The sequence below is a fragment of the Phyllostomus discolor genome, chromosome 14 (assembly GCF_004126475.2).
Source record: "Phyllostomus discolor isolate MPI-MPIP mPhyDis1 chromosome 14, mPhyDis1.pri.v3, whole genome shotgun sequence".
NCBI lineage: Eukaryota > Metazoa > Chordata > Mammalia > Chiroptera > Phyllostomidae > Phyllostomus > Phyllostomus discolor.
The window spans coordinates 22,711,277-22,736,726 of NC_040916.2; the positions used below are offsets into that span (position 1 = coordinate 22,711,277).

The window sequence follows — 25,450 nt, forward strand, 5'->3', positions numbered from 1 at the left end:
TCAAAGAAAGAATGCCTTCTCTTAAAAGAAAGCAGAGCCAGCCCGGCCCAAGGGGTGCTCGGAAAACACCACGTGGCAGCCCCACTCGCCCCCCGGCCAGGCCCGGATCTCCGCCGGCTACCGGAGCTGACATACCTCGGACCAAATGGGCCTTGGCGTGCCCTTAGCAGCGAGGGCCTGCCTGGGGGGAGCAGAGACCGGCACAGTGGGGGCATTGTGCGGGCGCGCTTCTACCGGAGAGCACAAGGCATTTCGAACAAAACCAAAGGGAACAAAAACACAGTGGGTGGGGCCGGGGGGGGCACATTTCGGTCTGCAGTTCAGACCCTGCCGCAGAGGAGTCCAGGAGCGTGTAGCTTCGGTTTTCGGAACGATCTGGTGATGCATGGGATGTGGGGATCGGGCAGTGAGTGTCCCTTGCGGCCTCCCCAGGTGGCTAGGATGCTGCCCTCCTAGAAAGAACGCATCCTCTCCCCGGGGGGGGGGGGCACTCTCCTCCAGCGCTGCAGCGGAGGCAACTGAGAACAATTCCTCTCATTTAGAATAACCTCAGCTCCCCCACCCCGTTTAGAAGGGCTCGGAAACCTGGTCACCAGACTCATAAAGATCATGTGCATTCACCGGGACACTGAAGGCTTTTTAAAGGAGGATGTGAAATGTATCAATTCCCACACACCCGACGACTGGGGACCGCGGAGCGACTGTTTAAAACTTTACAGGGGAACGCCGAAATGGCAACCGAAGGAGCCCCCGGGAATAACGGCGGGGCCCAGTAGCGACAGCCTCCTAGGTTTTTCGGGAGCCGTGGCAGGGTTACCGGTGCGCCTCCCATCGGGCTTTGCGAAGGGGACGGAAAGCCTTCCAAGGAAAATTGTACGACCAACGGCACACTGAAATACTACATGAGAAGTGAAAAATCTCTCCATTGCTGCTCCTTCAGGAACGGCTCCAAGGGAAACATTAGGTGGAATTCCTGTTCCCTAATTAATAGCGAAACTGTGCTGTCAGAAAGAGCCCCGCATCAGGGGACAGCGGGCCCGGGTTCGGGGCAGGCATTTACCTGCTACAGGGCATCAACCCCTTCACCTGTGGGGTGAGCCGGACAGACCAGATCACCCCCAAGGTCCCAGGGAACCCTTGAAAAGCTGCGGTACTTCATGGCCACATCGGTGCCACCCCCAATGCTCCCACGGGGAGCCCTAAGCCCCGAGAACCAGGCATCTCAGGTGGGTCTGCCAAAGAGCTGAACACATGGACCTAAAACACTGCAATGGAAAACAGGGCAAAAGAATACACAGTAACAGAAACATCTACAAAAACTCTTCTTCTAAGTTACCCAAGGATACATTCATCTCAAGGCAAGGGAAGGGAATGCCTTTTCTTATACAATCTTGTCTCAGAAGAAGGAAAACAAGGAATCGATGTAGAAGGTGAAAAGAACATCGTTAAGCAGAGTTGACAGAGTTATGCGGACTATCTGGGCCTTTGACAGACGCATGGTTTGCCTCTGACACAGAATATTAAACTACATCCGCTTACATGGGTAAATCCAGTTCACACCCTCTGGAAAAAAAGGAATGGTCGCCTTGCTTTTAAAATTAGCTTCTCCTCATCCAAAATTAGATTCCATGGATTTAGCAACACTTTGTAACACTTCCCTTCTCTTTGCCCTGACTAATACTATTTCTTCTTTGGGGCGTTTCTTTCCATTTCCTGCCCACCGATGTATGTCAAGGCCCAAGGGGTGGCACCTGCTCTAACACGGCACGGCTGTGGCTGACCCTGCGCCCTCTGTAACTGCAGCGTGCAGGTGCCGGCGTGGAGCGCACTGCCGTGCAATCCGATTAACTGTTACCTTGTGCACTAGGACCCATTGGCCTCGTGGGCTAAGGTCCTCTCCACTAGAGGACCTTTTCCACGTTTCTTCCCTCTTCGTTGACTTCTCAAATATTCCATCCTAAGATCAGTAACAAATGGATGAGCGAGACCCACTGGAGATCGTACATGTCACGCACAGCAGGTCACCTCCTGTGCTTCATCTGTAGCCCGACCGCTGACTGCCGTGCGGGGAGACGACGCGGAAGTATCTGATGGGCACGCAGGCGCGAGCCCAGAATAAAACGTTGTTAACTGAGGGGACAGTTAGAGAACCGGGGAAGGACAGCTGTTTCTCGCCAGCTGGTTCATGCGGCATTCATGTTTGTAACCACAGAGAAACCCCAGGCGGACGTGGAGGTCCACTCTGGTCGCGGTCCCCACTTCCAGGGGAGGCGGGAACACTGTCTCATTCTGCAACAGCCTAATCATAACGAAGGACTGTTTCATTTTGATCAAAATGGCAGAGTGGAAAATTTGAAATCTCCTTCCTACAAGACATCTACAATTGCTGGAAAACCTTATTTAAAATGCCTAGGCTCTCTCTAAAATGAGCAGAAGGAGGGAGGCAGGGAGAGAGAGAGAGAGAAGGGAAGGAACTCATCATTTGTCCCTTTGCCACTGGATGGTGTCAGTTTCATTCACCAAAAGGCTAAGTGGCTACAAAAAAACGTAGAAAACAAGGCCTTGGGGTTTGTGTGAGAGTAAGGACTTCCCAAAGGCAATATCAGGGGGGAAAAAAAGATGGATTGAAAGGAAAAAAAGTGTCCACTGGCAAAGATGGCAGGTGAAGAGAGGTCGGTGAACCGGGACACTGAGCGGCGAAAGTGACCCAAGAGGAGGCACAGGGTGGTGTGTTTGAGACAGAGAGGTGACCGTGTGAGTGAAGGACAGGAGAAAACGAACAAGTGCGTGTCTCATAGGAGCTGCAGAAGGAGAAACCAGAAAGGGCAGAGACAAATGTCAAAGAGACAGTGACGGAGATCTTTTCCAGACCCCGTGAAAACCGCGAGTCCTCAGGTTTAGGAAGCACCTCGAACCCCAAGCAGGAAATATAGAGCAAAACACACACTGTGCTGAAACTTCAGTGTACCCAAGACAAAAAAGCTCTTAAATCCAACCACTGAGAAAACACAGGTTACCCATGAAAAGAAGCAATAATGAAAATGCCAGCCAACTTCTCAAAAGCAGAGCAGATGCCAGAATGCAGGGGAATCGTGACTTCAACGTATTAAATTAAAAAAACACATAATTTAATATCCCACTGAAGTCTTATTTGAAAATGAGGACAGCACAAAACATTGTCAGGAAAGCAAACACCCAACAAAGGGGCAACCACACAATGCCCACTGAAGGGACTCCTCGGGGGTGCACTTCAGTGTGGGGGGGGTGAACCAAAATTAAACGCTGGGAAGCAAGGGGAGAAGTGAACAAAGAAATTGACAAACATGTCGATACACCTAAGCAGTCGCTGTGTAAACCAGAATAACGCTGAGCGAGAGAGTAAAACAGTGGTTGGAACTCAGCTACGAGGGAACCACAATACGGAAGTCAGGCGAGAGGGGTGGAGTTTGAGTGATTCATGGTCCCTGCGGGAAGGGTGCTGAATGACTAACTTCAAACTTCAAGTGAGAAATATTAAAAGAATGTCTAACAGATTAAAAATAAACAATTTCCAAGCCAACAGAAAAACTGATGAATTAAACTAAATAAAAGAGAAAGAAGTCAGGAAAGAAGGGAGAAAACAAGTATAGGAATGGCAGGGTAATAAGAAAGACTACGATAAGATGTCCAAATTAGTTAAAAATCAGTAATGATAATACTACATATAAATGGGCTAAAATACAGGTTAAAAGAGAAAGATCTTGTTTTAGAACAACAGAAATAAACAAATCCAGCTACATGCTGTGGAAAAACAATGAGAACAAAGAAAGACTGATGGTCGAAGAAAGCAAAAATGATGAACCCAGCAAATATTAACCAAAAGAAAGGTAATGTCACTATATGAAGATCAGACAAAACTGATTTGAAGGTAAAGAGCAATGTTAGAAATAAAGGTGGTTGCCACAATATTATTAGAAGAAAGTGTCACCGGGAAGACACAACAATTCTGCACTTGTAAGAGTCTAGTAACACAGACTGACCTCAAAATACATACATCGAAAATGGACAGACTTACTAGGATCGTCAAGCTCCCATTCACAGAGTGTGATTTTTCACTCCCCTCTTATAGTGTGAGATTCGTTATGGCTTGTATATGTCTCCTTGCTAGCATCCCTGCTAGAATGTAATCTAAAATGCATCATCCTTTTTTTTCTGTGTTTTATTCACAGATGTAGTTTAAAACCATAGAGCAATGCCCAGCACATTACAGCTGCCGAACATATACTTGTTGAGAAGCTCATAACTGTAGAGACTGAGTAATACAAGGAACAAGCACATAAGGGACTCTTATGCAACCGCTCACTCCCCGGTCAGGACATTCTTCTCAAGCACATGTGGAAGAGCTGTGAGGCATCACCATTTGCTAGACTTTAATCTCTGACCACGATACAATTAAGTTAGAAATCAACAACCAAACAATGAAATTCCATGCACCATACCATGTAAACCACACTGCCAAACAACTGGAAGAAGAAATCATAACGAATGTTATGGTAACAGAAGGTTGAAGGAAACAGAACTTAATGATAAAAACATTATATTTAAAAATTCCTGGTGAGGAGCTAAAGATGACCTAGAGGGAATTCTGTAGATGTGATGCATGTATAAGAAAAAGAAAGGATAAATATCAATGAGCTATACATCCAAATTAACTTAGAAAAAAAAGACCTAGAGAGTAAACACAAGAACATATAAGGGAGGAAATAATGAAGACGAAAGGAGAAATTATTGAAATAGGAAAAAAACACACACAATACAGGATCGAAAAAGTTAAACGTGGGTTCTTTAAAAATAGATACAATTTCAGCAACAGCGATCATGTTAAAGAAGATAAAGCTTACTATTTGAAATAAAAAAGGGCCCAGATTTCAGATGAGGCAGAAATTTGAAAATACAGAACATTAAGACATATTTGACACTAATATATATATCTAAAAATGAACAGGATGGACAATTTCCTAGAGGAAAACAATCTAATTTGTCCAAACTGACCCTTGGAAAAAATGGAAAACCTGAACAAATCTATAATGATGAAATTCGGTGAATCACGAGTTAAAAATCTGCTTCACAAAACTGCCCCCCCAGGGCCTGTTGAGTTCTACCGAACCACAGTTAATAGTTCATCTTTATTTTCTTTCAAACGCTTCCAAAGAACAAGTCTTCATTCTCGCTTCAGTGATGACGCCAACAGACCCTCACCGTGAAAACCGGGAAGGGAAGGTGTGAAAAAGGACACCGCTGGGCCAATCTCATTTACGAACACAGATGCAACAACCTAAATAACATGCCGGCCAACTTGAGCCGGGGATGCGTGATACGTCATGACACATCATGCCTTAACTAGGTTTCATCCCAGGAGATCAAGGATGGCTTAACATTAGAAGTCTATTAATACATTTCTCCACACAAACAGGTTAAAGAAGACAGTGACACAGTCTTCCCTGTAGAGGCAGGAAAAGCGCCTGGTACACTGTATCACCCATCCGTGATGAAAACAGAAAGAATTTAGCAGCTAGAAACACAAGGGGCCTTCTTTACCCGATATCGGGTACCTCTCGGAAAGTGATTAAAGATGAAATAATGAAATAATATTCCTTAAAATAAAAACAAGACGAGGATGCCCGGCTGTACAATTCGACACCCCAGCCAGCACAAAAACCATGGAAAGGAGTCAGGGTTTCCGAGGAAAAGACAAGGGTGCGCCCGCAGAGGGGGCACCCTTGTCCTCACCGGGGTCCCTGGGACGTCGTTCTGGAGGCCAGTACCTGCTGGGAACTAGGACCCCAGAACACCTAGGTTTCTAGAAGTTCACAGAGTTTTCTTATACGGTGACTTCTGCTCTCTTTAAAACCCACAGTTGTGCTTCTTCTAAAAAGGAACTCTACTGTTGCCTGACTTTTTTTTTTTTTTTTTTTTTTTTTTACTTTGTACCAAGCCCTTTTAGAACCAGCACTGTCCGGGTTGACTAAGGACACACATTCAGTTTGACCTCCTGTGTGGTAGTCACACTTCCCGTTCTGGGTCCCCACAAGGAGGCCGAGCGCCCCTGCGCTGAGTCCGCCCGGACCGCCCACCCCCCGCCTGGTGCTCAAGCTCCGGGCTGGGTCCCGGGACCTGGACGTGCGGCCGCTCTCTCCAGGAGCCCTTCTTCCTCTTTTTCATTATGAATGTTTTCCCCCCCTCAAATCACACTAAATCTTTACAGAACATCCCTCTCGGTATTTGATAGGGGAGCTGTATTTACTTGGCTGGCCCCTTGGTTCTTCCCAGGGCTTGCTTGTCCTTGTGGTTTTTCCGAGTGTTTTTGTACAGTGAGTCACCCTGAGCCACTGACGGAGAATGTAGCAAGGAGTCTTCTTCTGCTATTTTGAGTCACCGTGTGACCGACCCTGGGCCAGTCCCCGGACCTGGTCAAGGAGCGCCGTTCATTGCTAAATAAAGATAAAAGGCCTGGACAGATGAGTTAAAAGTGGACCCCTCCGCCGAGTCACTCCGTCTCTGAGTGACTGACTCATAGACATGAATGAGCTGTTTCCTATAACATTTCCATCTGGGAAGGAGCTATGTTACCCTTGCCTGGTTGTCATGGCCCCTTTACATCTCCCTGTCCTTGACGTCTGTGCCCTCCCCATTTGTTCAACTTGACCTCTGGTTTCAGTCACCGACCATGGCACTCCGAGACTACCAGTCCAAGAGGAACTCTAGCTATGGTAGGTGAGTGGCAGGAAAGAAAGAAAGAAGGAAAGAAAGAAAGAAGGAAAGAAAGAAGGAAGGAAGGAAGGAAGGAAGGAAGGAAGGAAGGAAGGAAGGAAGGAAAGAAGGAAGGAAGGTAGGGGCCCTTAGACGAGGAAGTTCTGATTGAGGGTTCAGCTCTCCCAGGCACTTCCGTTTTGAGGCCTTAAGAAAATCAGTGAACCTCTCTGCGCTACATTTCCTAATTTATAAAATGGTAACCACACTGCTACTCTGTCTTTTAACCTCACAAGCAATTGTTACAAAAAAACAGACATGAACATAGATGGTGTTCTGAGAACCCGTGAACTACTATGTGTCTGTATTCACATTAACTGGGTAATTCTAGTCACCGATGGGAGAACTTTGTCATCATCTACAATACACGAGAGGGTCTGTATCCACTCATGCCGGGCAGATATCATTAAAATCAGAGCTGAGTAATTCGTGAGCAGGTAACCAGTACGTCCAGGACAGGGGAGACTTCAAAGCCATAAAACGCACTGGAAGGACAGAAGCAGCCTGATGGATGCGGTGCCCGCAGGGGATAAACTCATGAGCACTTAGAGATCCTTCTCGTTTTAACTTTGACCCTTTGGAACCCATAACCCCTGGGGGAAGCTAAAAGCCCAACATAAATTGGGGGGGCAGCTGCTGAGTCGCCACACGTTAAGGCGGGCCCACAGCAACGATGGGGAACCAGACCTCCGGACCACGCAGAGGCTCCGGGGCCCGCGCTCTGAAGACGCGGCGTTCTTACCTCTGCTCCGTGTTAAAGAGTGCAAAGATGTGCTTGCTAGACATAAAGGTCTTTTCCACGTCGCGCACCTTCAGGTTGTCCAAGGGGAGCATGTACTTCTTCTCTTTCTCCTGCGGAGAGAGCGGGAGGAGGCGGAGCTTTAGTGAGAGATCCTGAAGCAGGCCGAGGGCGACCTTCCCCCCTGGGCTGGCCAACGTTTGGTCACGACCCCTTGGGTACCATCTCCCGCCATTTTGGTACCAGATATGGAACAGCAGACGTTCTGTGAGATGGGGACCTCCGATGGTTCCCCACACGTGGTCGGAGGGTGGGGGGGGGGCGGGCAGAGGAAGGAAGGGGCTCGGGGATGGAGGGAACACATGGGCCTCTAGCCTTTCTTCCTCATGTGGGTCCCCTTAGAAGTCTTCAAATGTTAGTTTGATATTAAGAATTTAGCCATCTGTTAATATTTAACAAAAATGTTCTGGTCCTAATTCAATGAGAAGTGCCAGATGGATTTCATTTCATATTTTATTTGCAGCCTAAGCAGTTTTGATAGCCAGTGCTGGCAGGGGCCTGTGAGCACGGGACCCCAGCATGCAGTCCCCCCCCCATAAATTATGCTGGAGCACAGCAACGCTCCTTCGCTTCGGCCTGGGACCCATGTGGGGCCAGGAAAGAAAAAACACGATGCCCTTCGACGGGGGAGAGGAAAAGGACCCACTGGAAGAGCACTGATACTGACGAGAACAAATTCTTTTCCAAAACAAATGATTCTTTAGGGAAAAACGGACACGGGAGAGGAGAGGTCTGCAAATGGGAGCAAACGGGTCTTTGCAGAAACATACTGGTTACCCAAGAATCATTAGAAATGCTGACTTTTACAGACTGGCCCCGGGGCGGGGCGGGGGGGGGGGTGATGTTATCATGTGAGCTAATAAAGCTTAACCGCCAGTGTACTAGGACAGCCACACACACGGGTAAGAACCCAAGGCAAGGTTGAGTACCGGGGCACTGGGGCCCCATCTCTGCTAGACGGTAGACCCTTGTACGGTCCCAGCCTCCGTCTCCGGAGCTGGTCCAGAGAACAAACAGGCCCCGCCTTCACTGTGACTTTTAGCAAGCAGCCATCCGTGTTCTTCCTGTGGGGAAGACGTGCTCTGTGCACGGGCACGTCTGACGCCGCGTGTGTTCCTCCAGCCCCCGCAGCACGTGCTTGCGGGTGTGCAGCTGGGCCCGAGGGTGGGAGCTCACGAGGGAACCCCATGGTCTGCGCCCCCAGAGGGCCATCAGGAGCAGCCCTCTCTCGGCCACTGCCTCCTCCTTGACTGATCAGAGAACAGCCGGGCACAGGAGAGAGAGCACGACAGAGAGAGACGGGCGGCTGAAGCAGGGGCTGCAGGGCGCTGGTGGGAGACCGCCGCGGCTGTCCTGGCAACCGGGGTCTTCAGAGAAGGTTTAAAATAATAATAATAATAAATAAAAGAAACTAAATGGGAGTGACGGAAGCCTTCGTCAGACTACGCATGAAAAAGCAAACCACTGTAAGAACGTTCCAGTATTTCTTGCGCAAAAATTAGTAATGTATCAGCAAACACAACAATATTCTGAAGAGCAAAACACAGAAGTAAATGGAGCACCACAGCAGAGGCTGGCTTGTGTGAAACACACAAACACACACGCACACACACACACACACACGGGAGAGCGAGGCAAGACCATAGACCGAATGAACAAAAAAAACTAGTCAGTGCATAATTAAATGGAAATGCTTGAGACCCAGGGAAACTTTTTTAGACGCCTTTCAATGCCCTAAGTTTAAGCAGCTGGACTCTTTTAACGCACCGTCCTAGTTAACGTTTTGAAATGATGGATTTGCCTTTTAATGGAAATCTGCATTTCATTGTTGGGGATGGAACACAATGTCCCTGGCGTGTTTCCTATAGAAGGAGGCTCCCTTTGAACTGCGTTCTCCGGCGTATAGGGAAGACCGAAGTGCCGGCGAGTGGATGTCAGACATTCAGCCCGGGAGACATCCACACGGAGGCGGGCAGGGAAACGGGGAAAATGCAGTTTCACGTCCAACGTATGAAATGTCCTTTGTCCCCGGGTTCTGAAGACAGGGTGCTGAATTATTTCATAATCAAGAGTGTGAAGACTGACAAAAGAAGAAAAAAAAAGAGACTCGGACCAACTTGTTTAATTAAAGTTGTTAGTCCGGCGGAGACCTGAAGGAGAGGGCAGTGGAGTGGCATGTTGTGAACGTTGCTAAAAATTCCTGGTGCTCTCGGGGAAGAATGATGTCTTGCGAAAAGGACATTCTGAATATGAGAAGGCTAAAATAAACAGAAGCAACAGAAGTGATAAGGGATAAACAGAATTATCCTTTCCGATACAGTGAGTCTTAGCCCCAGCTTAATGGAGTCCCTTGCCACACAGATTTGTGAGTTTTATTAAACTAACAGGGCCCTGTCCAGCAGGGTAGCCACCAGCCACAGCTGACTACTGAGCACGTGACAAGTAGCTGAACGGGGGGCTGTGCTCTGAATGCTGAATTCTCACTCGGTGTGAGACTCCGTAAGAGAACAACAATGCGAACGATCTCGTTAATACCTGTGTATTGATTATATGTTGGAATGGCATGTTTAAGATACCAGGGTAAATAAGGTATGACTGAACCTAACTCGTGTGCTCATGGTCACGGTCCGGCACGCAGCTGCTGCGCGCCGTGTGGCTGCGTCCACTTTCTACCGACAGCGCGGAGTCCGTGTGCGCACCACGCTGTCCTTCCCCTCCTCGGCCCTAACGCCTTTTCCCCTCGGAGCTCCCCGTTTCTGCCGTCAGAGGTAGTCTCCGTGGCCCCGTCACCCCGTCTGAAACCTCACGACCTTCCTGCCCTGTCTCCCTCCGCCGCGTCCTCCTTTGCCGCGTCGGGACCACCGCCCCGCGCCTGCAGCTCCTGCCGCAGCCCCTGCGTCTGGCTTTCCCGCTGCGTGGACCTCATCCCCGCGTCGTGCACCGCGTGCTCCTACATGGTCTACTGGCCTCCCACGTCCTCCCGCGCCACCAGGGAGGGCAGTTTCCACAACTGCTCTATCGAATGCATTCGAGTCCTCCAAAGCGTTCATAACTCGCTGTTATTTATGGGAGAAAATCCACAGAAGTCCTTCATATGACACTGGAAAACACCTACAAGTTAATCCAATCCTGATTTGTCAATATTTCCTTTCCTCTTCTGCAAGAAGTCTCCATTTCAGCGAAACTCACCTTTGCCGACAATCTGTTCCCAACCTGAAGCACGCCTTGAACTTCTCCCACATCCGTCTGTTACTTAGCGTCTACTTCAGGTGCTCCCTCCGGGGCAAGTTTCCCCACGTAGGTAACTGCCTCTCTCGCTCCCGGGCCCTCCCCCACCTCTCACCTTTCAGCTCCTACAACAGGCATTGTTTGCATTGTTTATTCTGTTCATTTTGAATTACACATGACACCTTCACCATCTAAATGCATCATATTAAAACTTTGTGAAAAGGTTGTGCATTTGGAGCCTGGGATGTTGGGTCAATCCTGTTGTTCAAGCAGGATGCATTAGCAAAGACGATTTAAAAAAATATGTAGAGAAGTTTTTGTGATATTTGTAAATAAATACAAAATAAAATTTGACATCTTAAAACATTTAATCTTGAAAAGACACTTTGGAGGAAGCTCTTCTAAAACTCTAGAGAAAGATTTTTCAAAGTGATTTTTTTTTCAGTCTCACTGAGACATAATCAATACACACCACTGCACATGTTTAAGGCGCGCAGCATGATGATCTGATCTGCATGTTCTGTGAAATGGTCACCACAAGCGGTTCGGCTAACATCCGTCTTCTCAGACACAATAGATACAACAAAAAGAAAAGACAGAAGAATAAAGGGAAACATTTGCTCCTTGTGATGAGAACTTCTGGGATTTACTCTCTGAGCCTCTTTCCCGCCTGTCACGCGGCAGTCACGCGGCAGCCCGCTGGAGTTGTCACGCCGTCGGTCACGCCCAGGACTTCCTGGTCTTCCAGCGGGAGGGAGCGCGGTGCCTTTGGCCCGGCGTCCCCCGACTCCCCCTTTCGCCCACCCCCCCGCCTCTGGTAACCACACGCCGGGTCTCTTTCTCTATTCGGTTTTGTTTCGTTTTAAGACTCCACATACACGTGAGATCGTACGGTGTTTGTCTTTCTCTGTGTGTGACTTATTTCACTTAGCATCGTCCCTCCAAGGTCCATCCACGTTATTGCCAAAGGCTTTTATGGCTGAATAATACCCCAATGTGTGAGTGTGTGTGTGTGTGTGTGTGTGTGTCTCACAACTTCTTTACATCAGTGAGCACTTCGGCTGCTTCCATACGTCGGCTGTTTGTAAGTGCTGCTGCTGCCGCACACATGGGGACGTGGATGTCTTTCCGGGGGAGTGCTTTCGTTACCTTTGAAGATGGAGTAGCTCCCCTTTTCCATGGGGCGTGAGACCCCCAGCGGGTGCCTGAAACCACGGATGATACCAAACCCTATAAATACCATGCCTTTTCTCTAGCACACTTAGGATAAAGTTTAATTTATAAATTAGGCACAGTTAACAGATCAACGACAATAAAGAACAATTCTAACAATACACTGTAATAGAGGTTTGGGGAAGGTGGTTTCGCTCGTTCTCAAAATACCATATTATGCTGTGTTCATCCGTCTCCCTATGATGATGTGGGCCTTGTGACGCAACGCCAGGTGCCGTAGGGGTGACTTGAACACGAGCACAGCGATGACCGCGACAGTCAATCCGATCACCAAGCCGGCTACCTGGTGACTTACGGGTGGGGAGTGCACACGGCGTGGAGATGCCAGCCAAGGGGTGACTCACATCTGGGGGGGATGGAGGGAGGTGGCATGAGACTTCACCACCCTGCTCCGAGCAGCATGCAGTCGAAAACCGAGAAACAGGTTATTTCTGAAATGTCCTATTTAATATTTCTGGATACCAGCTGGCCTCGGGGAACTGAAATTGCAGAGAGTCAAGCCACAGGTAGAAGGGGGACTGGCTTCCCCAAGTGGAATCGTGGGATCATATGGTAGTTCCAGTTTTAATGTTTGGAGGGTCCTCCATGTTTTGAGAATTTTTTAAAGATTTTATTTATTTATTTATTTTTAGAGAGGTAAGGGAGAGAGAAAGAGAGAGAGGGAGAGAGAGAGAGGGAGAGAGAGAAACATCAATGTGCCGTTGCTGGGGGTCATGGCCTGCAACCCAGGCATGTGCCCTGACTGGGAATCGAACCTATGACACTTTGGTTCGCAGCCCGCACTCAATCCACTGAGCTACTCCAGCCAGGGCCATGTTTTGAGAATTTTTAAAGAGATTCAGAAAGGAAACTCTGCCTATGCCCAAAGCTGCAGAAGCCGGTGGCACTGCTGTCCCACTGTTCCTACCTTCGCTCTCGAACACAGCACCTGTCCCTTCCTCTGCAGAAGGCAGCGGCCAGCACCGCCAACACAGGAGGCCCCCAGGAGGGGGCTGGGGATCCTCGGCCAAAGGGAGAGGAACCCGAGGGGTTGCCCTCCCTGTGCGGTGAGTGACGTGGCCAGAGTTGGAGGAAAGAGGAGGGACAGGACAGGCCCAGCGAGGGCGCATTTGATGTGCACAGCAGCGAGGTCTCGGGTGGGACTGGCCACGCTGTGAGTGGTGAAAGGCAGAGGGATCGAGGGGAAGGGAGGCGGGAACTATGGGATGGCCACCGTGTGTGTTCATCCCCCTTGAAAGGAGACAAAAGGACTGACGAGGGACGGGTGGTGTCAGTCGGCAAGTGCCCGGTGATGGGTGAGCACCATCCGTACAGCTCGGTTGCTGGGAGGAGCTCCAGGGGGTATAAGAAGAAGGTTGGGTGTGTGGTGGACCAGCTCCCGAGTTTGCAAAGAACTGGGGAGTCTTTACACACTCGGTGATTGACAGTCAGGGAGTTTCGTAACTTGGAAATGTTGCCCTGAATCATTTTATCTGTGCATACCTGTTCTCACTAATAAGGCAACAAAAGCTTCAAGATATAAGACCACGAGTCCTTCTCCATGTCTATAGATTATTATGCCTAGCATGGTATCAGCCATTGAAATTTACATACCATGAATTACAAATATCTGTTGAATTTATTTGGGAATGTCCGATAACTCAAGCTAATTGTTGAATAAGATGTGTGATAGTCAAATAAATTTGAGAATCTAAAAATTCTATGAAAAACTGACAAACAGAAAACTCTGCCTAAGATGCTACCTATGGCTTCTAACTGGTCGAATAGGTCTCTCAGAACCACGGATGCAATTTAGCAAACCCTTCCAATTCAAAGCACCCCTGCCATGCCATGCCCTGCCTGCCTGCCTGGGCATTTTGAGGGGTCCGCCAAAAACTCACCCCAGAATGCAGTGCTGTGGAGCCATCCAAAGCCCCTGCCGCATCCAGGCACCCACACAGGCCTCTGCTACTGTTCCCACAATCCCCTTCACTCCAGGCTAATCAGGACAGCACCGCGCGCTTGGTTTGTTACTTTGAACTTTCATTTCCTAAGTGTCCAAAGGTTTCACCTAAGTGTGCAGAGAGCAAATCCTCGCTATCATTACCTTTATTGTTGCTGTTGCTCATCCTTCTATGAGTCTTGCTCCCCTGCTACTCTGTAACTACGTCCCAACTTCCATCACATCACCAGCTCTCAGAGGAAACCAACCGTGTCCTTTTTAGTTTCTGCGGCAGAGTTGACATTCAACAAAAACACGTCCAATGACTATATGACTGAGTCCCCTCCTGGGCTGGTACAGTGCTTTGCCTCGTTTAGGAACTCAACGATGACTGACTTATAAGGCAACCAAAATATCAGGGTAAAAAGAGAGGCTGTAAACACACTGAGAATTCTAGAATTCGAGAAAACATACTGCTGAAAACTGGAATCTGGTGTTTATCGCTATTAAGGAGTTACAGGTACAGAGGTGCACAAGTGTGAAACTCACACTACAGACTGCCCATCTCTTTATTTGGGCCCCAATCCGAACTACACCGTGAGTAGTAAACAGCATCTGGGAGCCAGCGGGCTGTCCGTAGGAAGACTTCTTCAGGTTTTTCTGTTGGGCACTCAAGGAACGTAGGTGAGTGGTCCTGGCCAGCCCAAGGAAACATCCCAGTCTACATGTCATTGGCTTTGTGGCTGCCCTCGGCACTCACTCGGACCCTTCAGTGGGGAGCACCTGCCTCGTCTCTATCAGGTAAGGGAATGACGTGCCAACACCCAATTACCAGACCCTGGTCTTCCCCTGGCTCCTTCCCTCCCTTCTGACACCCATTCAATTTCCACCTCCCCCAGGAAGCCTCCCTGGCCACACGAGCACACTGGAAGGCTCCCTCCTCCATTCTGATGGCGTTCTTGGGCAGTGCCACTATTTTTTGTACTAAATATATATTGACCTGTATTTTAGGTATGTCTAATATCCTTGAAATGTGGATTCCTCCTCTCCCCCCACTAAAAACATACTTTTATAATTTGAAAGTAAAAAAACATTAAGGATTGTATCATCAAGTTTTTATCTTTACTCTCTATAGTATTGATAATTCTTATATTTAAAGGCACATTCATGAGTATCTGCACACACAAGATTGATAAAGTACAAGGCCAACAATGATATGAGTATAAAGAACCCATTTAAAGGACTGACAAAGCGTGGCAGATGGATCCCATGCATCTCTGCTTTTCCTCTCCCCCATACCCACTCTGACAACAGTAAAGGGATAAAAGGCACAACGAAAAGGGGAGCAGAGAAAACAGAGGGTGAGGGATCCCCCAGAAGCTCTGGAGGAGAGCAAGCAGACAGAGGAGTGTCCATTGACTAAATAACAGAGAGGAGCTGCTCCCCCAGGTACCACGGGGGGAGAGGATGGAGGAGAAGCCAGCCCAGTCGGGTCCTGCCCTGTCCCTGGAGGCACCTGGCACCCCCCTGGCAGAGGGCGATACAGCTGTGGGGCTGAGACAGCAGGGCCAGGAAGCCTCTGCAGAGAGAAGAACCACGGATAACAGAGGGCCACCCCCTCTGAGCATGGCAGGAGACTGTAGCCTATTCCCCTAGAGAAAACATAGACAAAAGACGTTTTGGACCCAGAGATGCCAGGGAGGGTAGGCAGCAAAAGTGGGGCACAAACAAGGGAGCTCAGGGAAGGTCCCCATGCTGGCATGCCCCTCTGGCCCCTTTCCTGCCCCTCCCCAGAATGGCGGCAACCAGATGGGTCTCTCTGCCCCCACCAGGCTGGATGCTGGATGCTCCTCTGGAGAGAAGACGCCCCATGGTATACCATTTCCGCGAAAAGCCACCCTGTGACCTGACCACCTTACAGGGACGCCCTGTCTTCTGGAAGCCTCCCCGCCACACGGAGCTTCCACGGAGTGTCACGGTACTCACTGAAGGGGTCTCTCAGGCCCCTGCCGCTCAGGCTCCAGACGACATACGGTCTCAGTCAATCTGATGTGCGCATGCCAGACTCTGATTCAGAAGTGGGTCACGCTTGGGAGCAGCGGGGCAGGTGACACCTGTCCCGTCGGCCTGGATCAGGGTGGGGGTCGTGGCCCTGGATTCAGAGGCCATTCCTGGGGCCCCTTCCTCCCGGCCCTGAAACTCAGTGCAGCCCTCCCTGGAAACTCGGCCCAGTCCTGGGCCCTGCCTGCCGATGCTTCTTTATGCGCTGATGCCCTGAATTTCCAAGCCATGCTCCATTGACAAATATTTAAATGAAAGGATGAAATTTTTTAAAATTAAAAGCTAAAAAAATTAAAAATTAAAAAGAAACCTCCCATGAACTGATTATTAGTGTGTGTGTGTGTGTGTGTGATACAGTTATGCAATTAGGAATTTCCAGCTTCTCACTCAAGGGAAGAGTCTTCAACGAGGAAAAAAATTAGGTGCATGAGAAAAAAAAATTCATCAGAAATGTTATGTGGAAAAGGCAAGGGGTAGGTGAGAAGAACGGCCTCTGAGCAGCACTGTGGGAAAGAAACTAAGGCGACAGCAGAGGTGATTACGACGGAAGGGACAAGTCCCCGTGGCACGTACGTGCCTACAAACCACTGCAAACGCGGAGACAGCAGAGGACCCCCCGGGTTAAATTCCCTCGGCTGGTAAGCTGAGTGCCGGGCCTGAGTGGGAGCGCCACGCTTCTCCGGTTACTAGAAAGGAAAACATGTGCCAGCGTGGCCACACGCACTGCAGGCACTTGAACATTAGCATGTTTCAAACGCTCAGTGGTCTCGGGTCCTCACTTCTTCCTGGGATCCAGGGCAACGCGACTCGTGTTTTTTCTAAATGAGAAACTTTCAGGCTTGGAACAGTGACTGCTTCTTGGCCAGGGGGTCCGATACGGCACGGATTCCTGGTAGTGACACCCCCCCCCCCCCCCGACGATGCTGGCTTCTGCGGTGCACATTAAATTACAAAGTGGCCGAAATCACGCTGCCGCTTACTCTGCTTTGGCTTGCAAGCGCATATTAATCATGCAAAATTCTACATGCACAGCCCTTTGGGCATCCTTATAGGAAATAAAAGTATTATTCTGGCTCAGTATACCATATATATATATATATATATATATATATATATATACTTTTAATCAGCTCTAGAAAGTACATTGTTTACAATGCAGCTTAATTTTTACTTCTCTGAGAAAATGGGGGTCAGGGAAGCATGTACACATACAATCCTCTGACGATTCCCAGAACCCAGTAGATGCATGGTTTAAATTTGATCCCCATCATTTGTCACCGAGCTACAAACAGAAATCAAAGCTGAAGCTTTCCCCTCTCACTCTATCATTTCAGAAAAAAAAAGACAAAACCGCAGAAAGAGGCAGCGCGAGGGGGGAAAGCGACAGGAAGAAGCGTCCGACCAAATGAGTGCGCTTTGCTGAAGCCCCTCACACCGCTGGTTAAGTCGGCAGCGCTGCCCCTCCCCCGCTGACAGTCCCATAATTCAGCGCAGCTCCGTCGGAGAGGGAAATAGTCCCTTCGCACAGGAGAGCTGGGTCCAGGGCCCTTTGCGTGCCCCTGAGAGCCCTCCTCCCCCCGATCGGAGAGTGCAGCCTGGAGAGGGAACAGGGGAAAGGGGCCCCTTCTGTACTCCGCCGCAGGAGAAGCAGCCCTGGTCTGCAGATGACCTCCGGCTGCGGGGCCCCGAGCACAGCTGGTGGTCTGAGCACCGCTATGGGCTCAAACACGTGCCCACGCAGAATCAGGGCTCTGGTCGAGGGGAAAGCGCCTCAACCATTCCTCCCCATTGAGCCTGGTCACGGCTGTGGGCGCAGGGGCAGTGCGGGCAGCACAGGAGGGGCAGGAGGACGCCGGGCCACGCCGCACAGGGCAGCCCGGGCAGCCCGTGGCGCAGGAACCCACGCCTGGCGGCCAGAGCACTTTCCCGCTGACCAGCTTATTATGCGCCCTAAACACGATTCATGCGCCCACCCATTGACATTTCCTGGTCATGCCGTTTTGTTTGCATTTGACTTGCTTGGCTTTTTTGGATCTAGATCAACAAGCATAAGGCGTTTATTTGCAGATATTGAAAACAAAACAATTTGCCGCTTGCACATATTTATGTGATTTCAGGAATGAGAGTAGTTTGCTTATTAGGCTCCTAACTGACAAAGACTCTTTTCCTTTAAAGGGTTTTTGCATGTACCCAAGTTTGAGAAGCACTGGTTTAGGGGAAGCGCATTTGGCATTCTCTTAAAAGGGCTGACGCAGTCAAAATAGGTACAAATGACCCTGACTTCTAAATAACTTGGAGCAGAGCTTAGAAATTGCTTCAGTTTCTCATTGCTCTCAGCAAGACCAGGAGAAAAATCCCAGGCCAGGCCCCCGGAAGCTGGGAGGCCCAGTGTGGCTGGAGCCTCGGCGGGGCTCCCTGTGGTCCAGCCACAGCGGGGGCATGTGCCAGGGGTCCCTGTGGTCCAGCCACGGCGGGGGCACACACTGGGGGTCCCTGCGGGGACTGTTTTCCTGCTTTGCGCTTCAGTTCACCATATGAAAAGAAGGGATAATAATACCCAAGCCCAAGCCCTAAACCGAAAAAATGAAAACAAACTTAACGTTATGGGAACAAAGAGGCAATAGATGCAAAAGCATTTTCATCTTCTGGAAAACAAGAAGGTACTATTTAAAAGAGGAGCTCTTGAAAATATCCCAACAACGTGTGTCTAATTCATACTGACATGTGTAATTGAACCTATGTTTAATTTTTGCTGCAAATTATCTGCTTCCTTTTAAGAAGCTGGGCTGGTAAATGCTGACTTGTGCGGCTCAGAAACGGAGCCGTGGAGGAGTTCGGGGTACCTGGGGAGGGGTGGGGGGGAAAGACACCAGGAGCCCGGGCCCTTAACAAAAGGAGAGGCAGCGAAACAAAGGAAGCGCAGAGAGAATCGGTGCCCAGGTGACGGCCAAGAGCTGGTGGGAAGTCATTGCGTGGAAGCGGGGATCGTGGTGACTTCTCACCCCCAGACCTCACGGATGGCAGGGAACACACTGAACCCAGGCGGCAGCAGAACAGCGAAGACCCCCAGCAACCCGAGGGCAGATGAACCGCGTACATGTAACGACCCCGCATTCGAGGACAGTGTGTGTGCTCCCCTCGGCCCGGTCCCCTTCCCCTCCCCCCTCCTTTTCTTCCCTGTGCTAAGCTGTAGTACTGGGTTACTTACCATTGCATTTAATCAACCCCTGTTTCATTATTCAGAGTAATTGTAATTCAATTATGAAAACCTTGAGGATGACAGGCCAAATCTCAGATCCCTTATTTTTTGACTGCCTGTGTTAACAAGTAATCACACATGTTTAAAATAAAACTAGTGTGGAGAACTACAGTGCCTCTCTAGCAGCATGGCCCTTTTCTCCTCCCCACCCCCACCCTAGAACTTCAGTTCTTTAAGCATAACAGGAGTGTTGCAAGGCATTATTTTTATAGGTTTGTCAGGGAAGGCTTCATTGACACGGGGAGCAGTAATATGCGTGACTTATGGCTTGGCTGCCTTGTGGAGTGTGAGTTAGGGGGGGCCGAGAGGGGGAGCAGGAACCCATACAGAAGACGAACACAGCAGTACAGGGGAGAGGCGGGGATCAGTCATTCCCACTGGGACAGGTGCTGAGGGGACAAGTCACTGGGTTTGGGAAGGGGTTTTGGAGGAGAGCAGTGGTGGGCAAACTACCTACCTGCAGGCAAAATCTAGCCTGAACTTACGCTTGTATGGCCCTAGTAGGTAAGAATGGTGTTTATCATTTTAAATAGTTAGGAGGGGGAAGCCCTGGCTGGCGGAGCTCAGTGGATGGAGCGTGGGCTGCGGACCAAAGTGTCGCAGGTTCGATTCCCAGTTAGGGCACATGCCTGGGTTGCAGGCCATGGCCCCCAGCAACCGCACATTGATGTTTCTTTCTCTCTCTCTCTATCTCCCTCCCTTCCCTCTCTAAAAATAAATAAATAAAATCTTTAAAAAAAGAAGTAAAAGCCTAAAATCTCTTGTTTAAAAATAAGTAAATAAATAGTTAGGAGGGGGAAAGAAAGAGAGAAAGGAGAAGAAGGTGGAGAAAGAGGAAAAGGAGAAGGAAGAGAAGAGGAAGAAGGGGAGGAGGAAGAGGAGGAAGAGAAAGAAGAAGAGGAGGAGGAGGAAGAAGAAGAGGAGGATGAGAAGGAAGAGGAAGAAGAAGAGACAGAAATCACATATGGCTTGCTGAGCCCAAGACATTCACTGCCTGTCCCTTACAGAAGACGTCTGACAGCCCTTCGAGCCGAGTCCGCAGACCCTAAAGTCGGACTGGATGGGGGCAGGGCTGAGGGGCAGAGAGGAATGAAGGGCGGCCCCTGAGTGTTCCACCTGAGCAGCTGCGTGAGGGACGAGCCCGCTCCCCCCCAGCTGCTCACCCCTCCCGGAGCCTCCACCTGCACACATCCGCGCGGTTGTGCTTCTTCCACCATCGCGCTTGTTTCTTCACCTGCCTGCCTCCCCTCCTGGGCAGCGAGTTCCTTTAGCAATTCAAGTTTCCCCAAGACTTACGGCACGCAGCTTTGTCCAAGACACATGCTTCTGCCCTGGCTGGCATAGCTCAGTGGATTGAGCATGGGCTGGGAACCAAAGTGTCCCAGGTTCAATTCCCAGCCAGGGTACATTCCTGGGTTGCAGGCCAGAACCCCCAGCAACTGCACATTGAATCAATCTCTCTCTCTCTCTCTCTCTCTCTCTCTCTCTCTCTCTCTCTCTTTCTCTCTCTCTCTCTCTCTCCCCCCTCCCTTCCCTCTCTAAAAATAAATAAATAAATAAATCTTAAAAAAAAAAAGACACATGCTTCCTAACCAGTGGATGTAACTGAACTGTGAGATGTTACAGCCGTTTTCGGGAGTGCTGGCACCTTCAACTTCCTAATGAGTAACATCAGAACCACTCTCTTTTTAGTGTGTACAAGTTTTGACATTGTTTTTGCAGCCCCTCTGTTCCTCACCACCACCCTGCACACGGGTGTTAGAGTAAGCCTCAACGATACGTTCCCCTCATAAGAAATTATATTTTATGTCGATTTACTTATAGTGAAAATGTAAGGAACTGTAAGCATTTTTTAAAATGGGGACTGAAATCCCTTCCTTGGCGGGGGATGATGAGAAGAAGAAGGGCAGGATGAAAAGAAAAACGTGGCAATGGAGCAGGATAAGAAGTGAGCAGAGAGGAAGAGAATCAGGGCATTAGAATCTCTGTCAGGGCAGTTGAATAGGGTTGGAGGGGGAAGGGGGGGGGAGAAAGGAATCGAAGGTGGACTTTATGTTCTGAACTTCATGGCAGCGCCTGTTGCTAACCTAAGGACTATGAAATATGCAGGTGAAGTTCTGTCCTGAAAAGTTTAATCTGAGATGCCAGGGAGACGCTCCAATGTGCATGTCCAGAGGGTGGCTGGATACCCGAGTCCGGAGGTCGGAGCTGGAGACCTAACTGCGGTAGTCAGAGAAGCAGGGCCTACGGAAGGCGTATGAAGAGAAAAGACGGGAAGAGTTCGGCGGGAGAGTGGAGAAGAGGAGAGACCCAGGCCTGTCGGACGTTCAGAGGCAGAAGGAAGGCAACAGAACCGGTCGGTCCAAGGAGACCAAGAAGAAGAGCCAGTGAGGAAAACCAGCCAAAGAGGAGAAGGTGTGGGGAGGGAGGGAGAGGTCATTTGTTTCCTGTTTCTAAGAAATACGTGAGATGCAAATAGAAGAGTAATCACTACGTGGCAGGATCCAGGCCGCTGGTGACCCTGGAAACCCTGTTTTAGAGGGTGGGGACAGACCCTGGTGGACTGGGTCCCCGACTTGGGCTGAGAACAGAAGCAGGAACTAGCGGAGTCAAGGAGAGATATTCCCATGGGACATTGCACCCTCAGGAAGTAATTAAAAAAAAAAAAAGGAAGAAAAATAACCTTCACTTAAGAGAACATTCTAACTCTGTTAAAGATTGGTTGGCTAGTACCAATCCTTCTCCTGCTTTTCAAGTGGCATGTGCCCTATACAGTGGGGTGAGGGGTGAAGTGGTTAAACAAGGGTCCTTTCCTGGGGTCAGCACAGCACCGGGGCTCCCAACTGCTTCCCTGAAACAATATGCAAACGTGGGGGGCAGGGAGGGGGAACGCACAGCCTCCGTCCACCCTCAGACAGCAGCTGGGTCAGACAGCAGCACCATGAGCTCCAGCTGGGCCGAGGCAGCGACGCCCACGATTCAGTGGCATTTCATCTGCGTGTTATCACATGCACAGTGTTGCCCCATGCAGAGAAGGTAATTTTCTAGTTTGTATCCCGATCAAGAGCTTTGTCCTCCCAAAATAAAAAATCTGACTCATTCTGACACCGGGCAGAGCTCAGCACGCACAGCGAGTTCAAAACAGAGGCCAACAGAGAAACGTCACCACACAGAAGAGCCATCGCCGGGGCTGGGGGTCAGTCCGGCTCACAGTTTTGGCTCCCCCAGGGAAGGAATGAAAGAGTAAGACAGAACTCCAGTCACCCGGGAGAGGGAGTTTTGAGAATGTGCAAAAGCGAAGGGCGAAGCTGTTCTGCATGTAGAAAGAGTGAACCTGGAGAAGAAATGTGATGTCCAAGTACCGGCCAGCAAAGGATGACAAAGTGGGGGGGGGGGGGGGACACACAAGAATCAGCACAGCTCGGACCACAGGAAAACCTTCTCCTCTCCAGCTTCCTAGTGAGGGGACGCTGGAGGTGTCCGTGAGATCCCCAACCCGCACACGTGACAGGGAGGATTTTGTTGTCCTCTATTTCAGCGATTTCCAACCCGTGGGCCACGAGCATGTTTAGAACACGCCAGTAGCTGACTGTTGAGTCAGGGGCCCTGACCTCTTCTCCCTTGGACTGCCAAATAAAAAAAAATGACAACAGGCGATACAAAAGTCGTCTGGTGTGACTAAATCAAAAGCGTACCTAGTTTCTGTCAGACAAGCAAAAAAAAATTTGGGGGGGAAGTGTGCTGCAGAATTTTAGTAATTAGTTTAGGCGTGCCATGAGTTGAAAAAGGTTGAAAATCACTGCTCTGTTTTATTGGAATACGCATGTGGACACATGTAATAAAAAAAGGATATAGTTTTTATTCTGCACCATGAACTCAATCATTGTTCCAAAATCTTATTAATCATTTAGGCTTTGAAACTCCAAAAGCTAACGCTAGAGTTAGAACTTACAGACAGGCCGTAAGCGGACTGTCACCGACACCATTTTTGCACGTGGATGGAGAATGAGTTAACAGTCACATCTTACGGAGACCTGCCCTAGCTGGGCGTGTTTCTGGGTGTGCTCTTCATTACGAAAGAGTGCTACCAACGTACACAGGCACACACTGACACACTCGTTTATTAGGTATTTAGTTACCATTTGTCTCTAAGTTCTTACTTGGTCAGGTTTATTGTTTCAGAACATGTATTTCCATTACTTGTTTCATCTCTGTCTTCCTACCAGACGATGAGTTACTGAACAGGAGAGAAATGTTTCTAGTTTTAGGACTTTGAACCTAATAGGGCTCAGCCATTGTTTGTTGGATGAATGAGAATTAAGCATAACAGTTGTCTGACGGAATACAGAGTGTTTACTTATAAACCCTGGAAAGTCTGTGTGCCCGTGGACATCCGGTGTCGTTTCTTCTTCAGGAAGACTAAAAAATAATGAAAACCTCGCTCTTCCAATAATCGATAGCAAAATCTTGGCCAAACAAGCTTTTTACGGGAACTGTGCACAGATGACTAATGTTTTTCAGAAACGACCTGTCGTTGAAGGATTCTCAGGAAAGGTGGGACCCAGCCAAAAAATGGCAAAGGGAGAGGTCTTTGATGATCACTGTTGATGGACATTTTTAAAAAATTTATATTCAGACTGCAGACTCAACTAGTGGGATTGTACTCCAAACTGATCGTTAAATGAACGCAGGGCATTCACTGGAAAATGCCCGGGAATAACCCTGCCAGGGAGTGTGCAGTGTCCATATGAATAAAGTTATAAAATTGTGCTGAGGGACAAAGCTGAAATAAAATGAGAAACAGACCGTGCATAGAAATACCAATATTTAAAGTTATAAATTCTCCCCAAATTAAATAACTATAATATAATATCGAGGAAAACTTCTAATATAATTTTATGAGAAATGACTTGACAGAATGATTCCACGCTTCACGTGGCAGAATAAGCAGCTGAGAGTAGCCAAGAGAATTCTATGAAAAAGGAAAAACTACAAATGTAATTAGAAGGAATATGCCCTCCAAACATTTAGATTGAACATAGACATTACAAGGCGATACACAGCACAAGGCCGTCATAAAAGCCTATGGGCAGATTAGTTGAACAGAAAAGAACATAGATCAAAACGTGTCTGAGAATCCAGTTTGGGATCAAAGGCGGCATTAGCCCTTGCTGGGGTAGCTCAGTGGATTGAGCGAGGGCTGCGAACCAAAGCATTGCAGGTTCGAGTCCCGGTCAGGGCACATGCCTGGGTTGCAGGCCACGGCCCCCAGCAACCACACATTGATGTTTCTCTCTCTCTCTCTTTTTCCCTCCCTTCCCTCTCTAAAAATAAATAAATAAAATTAAAAAAATAATACTTTCTGTAATAACACTTATAAAAAAAGGCAGCATTACACACTGGACTTTTGAATACATTTTAGAAGAACTGGCTTCCATGTCCCATCCACAAAGAGAAATTTTAGGTGGACTGAAACTCAAAGTCCCAGAATCCCCTGAACATGGTGAGTATAGTAAAACTGGCATTAAAAAGAAAACTTTTGATTTTGACAAAACCCCTGAAACTATACAAGTTCCATGGATATGAGATACTTCTTCGTGGCAAAATGGACAAAACTGAAAAATAGACCATTTGAGGAAAAAAAGTACTAGCAATACATATGACTAAAAGTTAAAAGGCATAATATTCAGAGAGCTCTAAAAATGTCAGTTAAAAAAACAAACCAACACTCACAGAAAAGTGGTCAAAGACAGTTTTAGCAGTTCTCAGATGATAAAATGTAAGAAAATGTAAGACCCTACCCCTTGCTAATGATCAAAGAAATGCACATGCACACCCATGTGTGTTAACATTTGTGTATCAGACAGATAATATTCCATATTGACCAGATGCAGGGAAAGGCATATTCTCATACACTCTTGGTTAGAATGTTAACTGGCACAGTCTCTTGGAGAAGAGGGGATGTGAAAATATCAAAATTCTACGTGTATCCATCCTTTGACTCAGTAATTCCATGTTTCATTTTTTGGAATAGAACCTAAAAAATAATACACAAGCGTACACATATGAAATGTTACTTACTTCACTATTATTGAAAATCTGAATGGTCCATCACCTGGGGACTAGCTAACAATTTACAGTACATATTAATTACAGCTGA

At 48.5% G+C, this 25,450-nt stretch overlaps 1 protein-coding gene across 6 annotated transcripts in view; it reads right to left on the minus strand.

The window, feature by feature from the left end:
* DNM3 (dynamin 3) overlaps window positions 1–25,450 on the minus strand; it is a 369,351-nt gene that overhangs the window by 102,588 nt on the left and 241,313 nt on the right. For all 6 annotated transcript variants that reach the window (XM_028530855.2, XM_028530853.2, XM_028530854.2 and 3 more), the window contains one exon: window positions 7,532–7,641. In XM_028530855.2, the coding sequence (XP_028386656.1) occupies window positions 7,532–7,641 (110 nt within the window). The remainder of the gene's footprint in view (window positions 1–7,531; window positions 7,642–25,450) is intronic.